This window comes from Grammomys surdaster, unplaced genomic scaffold, assembly GCF_004785775.1.
Source record: "Grammomys surdaster isolate TR1022 unplaced genomic scaffold, NIH_TR_1.0 67, whole genome shotgun sequence".
Taxonomy (NCBI): Eukaryota; Metazoa; Chordata; class Mammalia; order Rodentia; family Muridae; genus Grammomys; species Grammomys surdaster.
The window spans coordinates 190,437-197,532 of NW_021604569.1; the positions used below are offsets into that span (position 1 = coordinate 190,437).

Here is a 7,096-nt window from a genome sequence, read left to right on the forward strand (position 1 = left end):
TCTCTCTTTCTTTCCTGTTGTTATAGGGTCTCAATATGTAGCCTTGAACTCACAGAAATTTGCTTGCTTCCAGAGCAAAGTGGTGGGATTAAAGGCATACACCATAAGGCCCAGCTCTATGATAGCAAATTTTTATCACACAGTATTGTTATAGATTGGATGTTAGATATCCTCTAAAGTCCATGTGTTAGCGGCTTATTCTCCAGCGTGGTGCTACCTCTAAGTGGTAGAGCTGAAGTGGCTGAACACATGCCCTCAGAAGGAACAGTGAAGTAAGCCTCTTTTCTATCTTTTTGACTTTTTTTGGACAGGGAGGAGTGGTTTTGCTCCACCACATATTCCTGCCATGATATGCTGCTTTACCATATGCCTGCAAGCAACCAGGTCAGTCTGTTATGACTGAACCCTCCAAAACTAAATTTGAATACATAAACTTTTTCTCTTGCTGTGGTACTATCTTCAGGTATTGTTACAGTCAAAGAAAGCTGATTAATACTCTAATACTGGGGCTTGGAAATGTTATTTCTGAATTTCCATTTTTCCGTTTCTATTCCTTTAGTTTCTAAGAAGCACAAGAGATATAAGCATTTTCACTGAATTTGTTATAAGCAGTCTGTCAGTACCTGTGGGTCTGGATAATATTTCCTTGCTAAATACAGAAAAACTGGCCAGGTTTATTAGGGAAACCATCCCTATAGATAAATCTGTTTTCAGTACTTAGAAATAGATACATAAACATGTAAGTTCTCTACTACAAACAAGTTTTAAAGTCTGTAAAGTAAGTAATATTTTTATAAAAGTTTGTGTATTTTCTTTTCCCAAGGTCAATTATAGTCTCCAGCTGTAGGATACTAGGTTTGCCCCACCTCACTTGCCAAGGTCAACTGTATTATTTACTTATTGTGGCCTGCTTTTCTTATACTGGGCTAATTGAGTTAAAAGATTATCTTTTGGTACAATATATAACTAAAACCTCTATATTAGTAGAGGTAAGGGTAGTGGTCATATTCTAAGTTTACTGGATAATAGTGTATTCTGTGCTCTTCAATATGCCTTCATGTACATTTCAACTAGTCCCTTAAGAATCTTCACTTATACATTCTGGTGTCAAAAATGTGGAAAGGTACTTTATAGGCGACCAAAGGAGAAACACCGATCCAGCCAAAAAACCTTTGACCTACGATCTGTCCTACCTGCAGGATATGGAAGGGTAATGGTAGGAAAAACATGTGGGTGTAAACAACCAATTTCTGATTTGCCTTAAGGCCCACTCTATGAGATGGAACCCATACTCAATACTGTTTGGGTGACCAAGAACCAGAGACTAGATAACTCAGAGACCTACGGTAAAACCAAACACTATGGGTTAAAACAAACAAACAAACAAACAAACAAACAGCAAAATGACTCCTAATGATATTCTGCTATTCTCATAGATGAGTGCATTACTAAGTCATCACCAGAGAAGCCTCCTCCTACAGCAAATGCATCCTACAGATGTAGAGACCCACAGCCAGCCAGTACTCAGAGAGAGGAGGGGGGAGGGAAGGAGAGTGGGGAGGGCAGGGAGGAGAGCCAGACCTTATAACACACAGCTCTAAATGGGATGTCTTCATCAAATCCCTCCCTTCAGAACTCAGAAAATTCCACGGAAGAGGAGATGGAAAGAGTGTAAGAGGCAGAAGAGATGGAGGACCACAAGAGAAAAGACGTCTGAATCAACTAAGCAAGGCTCCTATGAACTCACAGACTCACAGGAGCAGCAAGCACAACGTATACAAGAGGTACCACCAGGCCCTGCACATGCATATCACAGCTACTAGCTTCCTATTGTTCTGTGACTGAGTGTGTGAACTAGCGGGTCTCTGAGTCTGGTGCCTGCTCTTAGAACTCTTTTCCTTCTGTTGCTTTTCCCTGTCCAGACTTGATGTGCAGGTTTTTGTTTTGTCCTATTATGTTTGGCTGTTATCTCTTAGCAGCCTGTTCTTTCCTAATGGGACAGAAAGGGAGTGGATCCAGAGGGGAGAAACGTGAGGAGGAAATGGGAAAAGTAGAAGGAAGGGAAACCATAATCAGTATGAGAAAATAATCTATCTTCAATTAAAAGGAACAAAAGAAGAAAAAGAGTAATTGCAACTTCCCATTTTAAGGCAAGAAAAATCCAGGCTTACAAGTGATGTGCTGAGCAGCTGTGAGAAGACACACCAAGAACACAGCCAGTGGTTTATCTGTACTACAGCAAATCATGACGATTCACACAGACAGGTACACTAAAATTAAATAATGTTTAAATAAAAAACATCTCATGAACTGTCCTCTGTAGTCAAGGCTGGGCTTGAACTTATGGAAATGCTCCCACTTCAACCTCATAATCATACATTTTTAAAGGTAACTGAATTTCCGTTTGTTCTCATTTAAATTTTACCTCTAACTGTTCATCCTCCAAAAGGCATATAATCAGCCATCTGATGTCTTTAACTGCATCTTCATTGTTTAGGAAAATAAAGAGGTTATAAAATACCATGGTCTGGAGGTAGGTCAGCACTGTGTATCTTGCATGCCAAGAACTGCTTCTTGCTGTCTGTGAATGAGAAATGAGTATATATGATGATAGAACTGACAAGAAAATGAGATGACAATGACATCACATACAAGCAATACAATATTTGAACTTGACTCTACTTTCACAGGTATAGCTGAAATAAGCTTTATCTTCTATTTCTTTCTAAGCAACCAGAAGCACGGTCAAGTTCCCAAGGCATCAGAATGCCTCAGTGTTCTGTAGTGGGAACCAAAGACACTGGTAAAAGTCAAAATATCCTCTTGGAAGAGAAGTAGTCATAATTAAGACAACTGAATCCTCCAAGTATCACACATTACTTTATTTTACCTCCCATAATAGTAGGTAAGGCATGAAAAACAAAAAAGAATATAAACTATTAATGTCAGGTATGGATTCCATCCCATGGAATGGAACTTAGAAAAACAACGGTTGGTTCCTCCCATCACATCTGTGCCACTACTGCATCAGTGTATCTTGTAGGCAGGGCCCTGTTATACCTCAGGGTTTGTAGAGGGTGCTATTGATGATTACTGTCCTCCTCTGGTAGGATGCAGAGAACCTTCTAAGTACCATGAACCCTAGTCAGTAGGGCTGAAGCTTCCAACTAAAGAACAGATCTATTTCTTGATGTTTGCTGACAGAAGTAAGTGGGGTCCTCAGCAAGAGGCCCTTTCCCATCAGACTGTGGAGAGGGGCCAATAGCTTTGGCAATAGCCTATCATAATATAGGGGGAGGTGTCTATAAATCCTTTTGGCCAACAACTTAAAACCTACTGATAGCCCTTACAGAAGGAATTCTCAACCCCTCTCCCAACCAGAAAGAAGTACTCTTCTTCATCTAATTCCTAAAGGAATACTGGTAGGTTTCATATTGATTCTCTAGTCACTACACTTGTTTGTCTCTCACTTGGGAACAAGGTAGAAATAAGAAGCTGTGGTCAGTCATCACTGTTTTCCAACAAATTCTACTCAACAACTAAATAAAAATAGAATGACTAAATCCCATGCCCCTAAAATATCATTTTAGATTGTTGGGAAATATTTTTCAGTGAAAACTAAAAGAACAGCCTTACTTTTTCTGTAATGTTCCTTACTGGCTCTGCTGTGTGACTATACTGTAATGCAGTCCGAGTATCTGAACCACTGTGTCTGCCACAGACCAGGAAGGAAAATGGCAAAAGAGAATGACAGTTCCTTTCTTCATCAACACCTGGTATTAATTCATTTTTAACACTTATTATCTCTTGAACTTGCTCAAATTCAAAGAAGTTTGTTGCAGGATATTTGATCATACTCTGAACCCCGAGATTGTGTTGTTTACTGGAAAAACCTGTTTCTAGTTGCATACACCTTTAATACACCATCTGGCTGGAATACAGGCACACCCTTAGCACACCTTTAATTCCAATGAAGGTAAAGTTAGTTTGTAGAAGGAAGCTTTTTTTTTTGGTAAGTGATGTTTAACTGAGTGGCAGACAAAGAGAAAGATTTGACAGAATAGAGAAAGATTTGACAGAATAGGATATGCCCAACTCTCACAAGAATAGAGCAGAAAGAGAGGTGACAAAAGACACAGCAGGACTAAGAGGCAGCTTTACTGGGACAGTTTATACAGAGACAGGTTGCAGAGAGAGAACAAGATAGACACAGATGAAGACAGAATGAAACAGAAAATGGGAAGGAGCCAGAAGATTACAACAGATTGCCCATTCCTCAGTATGAGGCCAAGCACAGAAATTCAGGAGAAGTAGAGAGAAGCCAGATTGAATCAGTCAGGTTGGAGAGGAGTTTGACCCAGAACAGCTGAGTTGAACAAGACAGCCAGAGACCAGAAAGAATAAGGCAAGACTTATTCATCATTAAGTCCCGGAGGCTGAAAACATTCTAGGCCTAGACTGCACGGAGGCTAGAAGCTTCCAAGACTAAACATAAGTTAGCAGAAAGAGGCGAATAAAAGTTACTTTTATAGAATTTGGCAGCTGAACCAGGTATAAATCAAGGCTTTGGTTCTCTGGTTTTTTGTTTTTTTGTTTTGTTTTGGTTGTTGTTGTCTTTTGGTCAATATGTATATTAAAAGAAAATCTGAATAAAATTCAGAGGCCTGGTATGATACCACACGTTTGATAACACATGTTTGATCCCAGCACTTGGGAGGCAGAAGCAGGTGGATATTTATGAGTTACAGGCCAGCCTGGTTTACCTGGTGAATTCTGGACCAGTTAGGGATACATACTGACTCTATCTCAAAAGAAAAAAAAGCAGACCAAAAATCAGGTGTATATCTACAGCTCATTGTGAAATACTTAGAGTGACAAAGCACGGCTAGACAGGGGATGTAAACACTGTAGCCACGTAAACACTTACCTGGCTTAGCACCTGAAGTATCAAAGGCACTTGCTGAGGGTAGAGCAACCCCTGAGACATTAGTGACAAACAGAGCTTTGCATCTCTCTTCAGTTCATCGTAACTATTGTCATTTTCCACTGGGGCAATCTATAAAATAAAACAAAACTAAACAGTTACCACATCCTATACAACAGAAATCCCAGCACCTGGGAGGCCAGCCCGGGCTACAGTCAATCTGAGGCCAATCATGACTAAGGAGAGACTCTGTCTCAAAAGGAAAACTTAAAACAACATCACAGTTTTACTTTTAGGAACTTCTATGGGAAATTGAAAATATACATAAAAATACAATGAACACCTTATAATCCAATCACTTCTTAAAAAATGACAAACTCATGGATAATCTTGTTTCATTTCTGCTTCCTGCTGTCCCCTTCTATCAAGTAAAATATCTGACACAAGTCCCACAGATATTCCCTATGTCATCTTGAAAATATATCATCTAGAATGCTATCACTATATATGAAACACCGTTAGAGTCACAATAAAAAATACTTGACAGTAGCTAGTTCTCAGCTCTCTGAGTCTGAAGAACGCCTGGTCTACTCAGTGAGTTCCAGGCCAGCCAGTGATGCATGATGAAACTCTGCCTCAAATAAAAGACAGCAAAATAACCACAAAAACTCCCCAGTGCTTAAACTTGCCCCACGGCAGCATTGGCACACTGTCATAACATTTGGAGAGAGAAATTGAGGTCCTGTTTAGTAATTTCCTCAGTCCTGGTCTCCCCTGATTGTATCTACTTGATGGTGTATTTTGGTCTCCATAAATCCTGTACTCTGGCCAGTGGATCTAGGTTTCATTTTACATGGAATATTGGACACAGCATAAAAATTATTATATGCTCTTTTTTCCACTATATTTTTTCTTATGCAATAGTCCATCATAAAAGAGAAGTTTATAAAGTGGTACAATTATAGCTCATAATCTTCACTGTTATTCAGAATATTTTATATATGAAAGCTTTTGTTTGTTTAGAATACTGAGTTCCTTCCTATAATGCAATGGTGAACAATTATTTTCTTAAAGGGTACTTTTATTATTATAAATCCATTAATTTCAACCAGTCTGATGACTTTGTATTTATGTATACCCTTTACAGTGATATTCCCTCATTAAACTCAAGCTGGCGCCTTGATTTCAGATATGATATGCCAAGATGAGCTCACTTATCTGAGACATTTCTTATTTCTCCAAGAAGCCCTGGTTTTCATAGGAACTGTTACTGAGAAACCAAAGTCAGGGCACAAAGAATACTGTTACCACTCTGTGAGGATTTCTTCCTAAGTTTTTTAGGTTGAGAAAGCTGGGAAATATACACATTCTTTAAAGACAGAAAAAGCTTATACTGATATTTTCTATTTAAATTTATAATTGTTTTAAAGTTACACTGTTTGATTGGCTTGAATCTATGTGTATGTATGTGTGCAGGGTGTGGAGGTCAGAGGACAAATTTTTGCAGGAGTTAATTCTCTCCTCCACCATATGAGTTTTGAACTCGGGTCATTTGGCTGGGTGCTAAGCCATCTCACCAGCCCCACTATTTAAATTTTTAATGGTAAAATTTATAGAGAGGCTGAAGATATGGCTCAGTAGTTAAGAGCACTTGTTGCTCTTGCAGAAGACCAGCTTTGATTTCCAGCATCCACAATGCAGCTATTTTAACTCCAGTTCCAGAGCATTCAACACCCTTCATTTCTGGCCTTTGGGGGCACAAGTCATGTACATATATTTTCAGAGAAAAAATATGCATAAAAAATAAATCTTTTAGCCAGACAATGGTGGTACACATATACCTTTACTCCCAGCACTCTAGAGGCACAAGTAGGTGGATCTCTGTGAGTTCAAGGACAGCCTGGTCTATAGTGTGAGTTCTGTGACAAGCAGGGCCACACACACACACACAAAAAGCCTGTCTTAGGGGCTTGGGGGAAGAGTGTGAAACAAGTAATTTATAGACTGTCTGCTGGGCAGTGGTGGAGCACGCCTTTAATCCCAGCACTTGGGAGGCAGAGGCAGGCGGATTTCTGAGTTCGAGTCCAGCCTGGTCTACAGAGTGAGTTCTAGGACAGCCAGGGCTATACACAGAAACCCTGTTGAAGAAAGAAAAAGAAGAAGAAGAAGAAG

The 7,096-nt window shown here is 39.5% G+C and overlaps 1 protein-coding gene across 1 annotated transcript in view; it reads right to left on the reverse strand.

Annotated features, from left to right (window-relative positions):
* Psme4 (proteasome activator subunit 4) overlaps window positions 1-7,096 on the reverse strand; it is a 104,115-nt gene that overhangs the window by 7,106 nt on the left and 89,913 nt on the right. The window contains exons 42-43 of the mRNA XM_028776995.1: window positions 4,928-5,056; window positions 2,426-2,581 (exon numbers count right to left, since the gene is read on the reverse strand). Of these exons, the coding sequence (XP_028632828.1) occupies window positions 2,426-2,581; window positions 4,928-5,056 (285 nt within the window). The remainder of the gene's footprint in view (window positions 1-2,425; window positions 2,582-4,927; window positions 5,057-7,096) is intronic.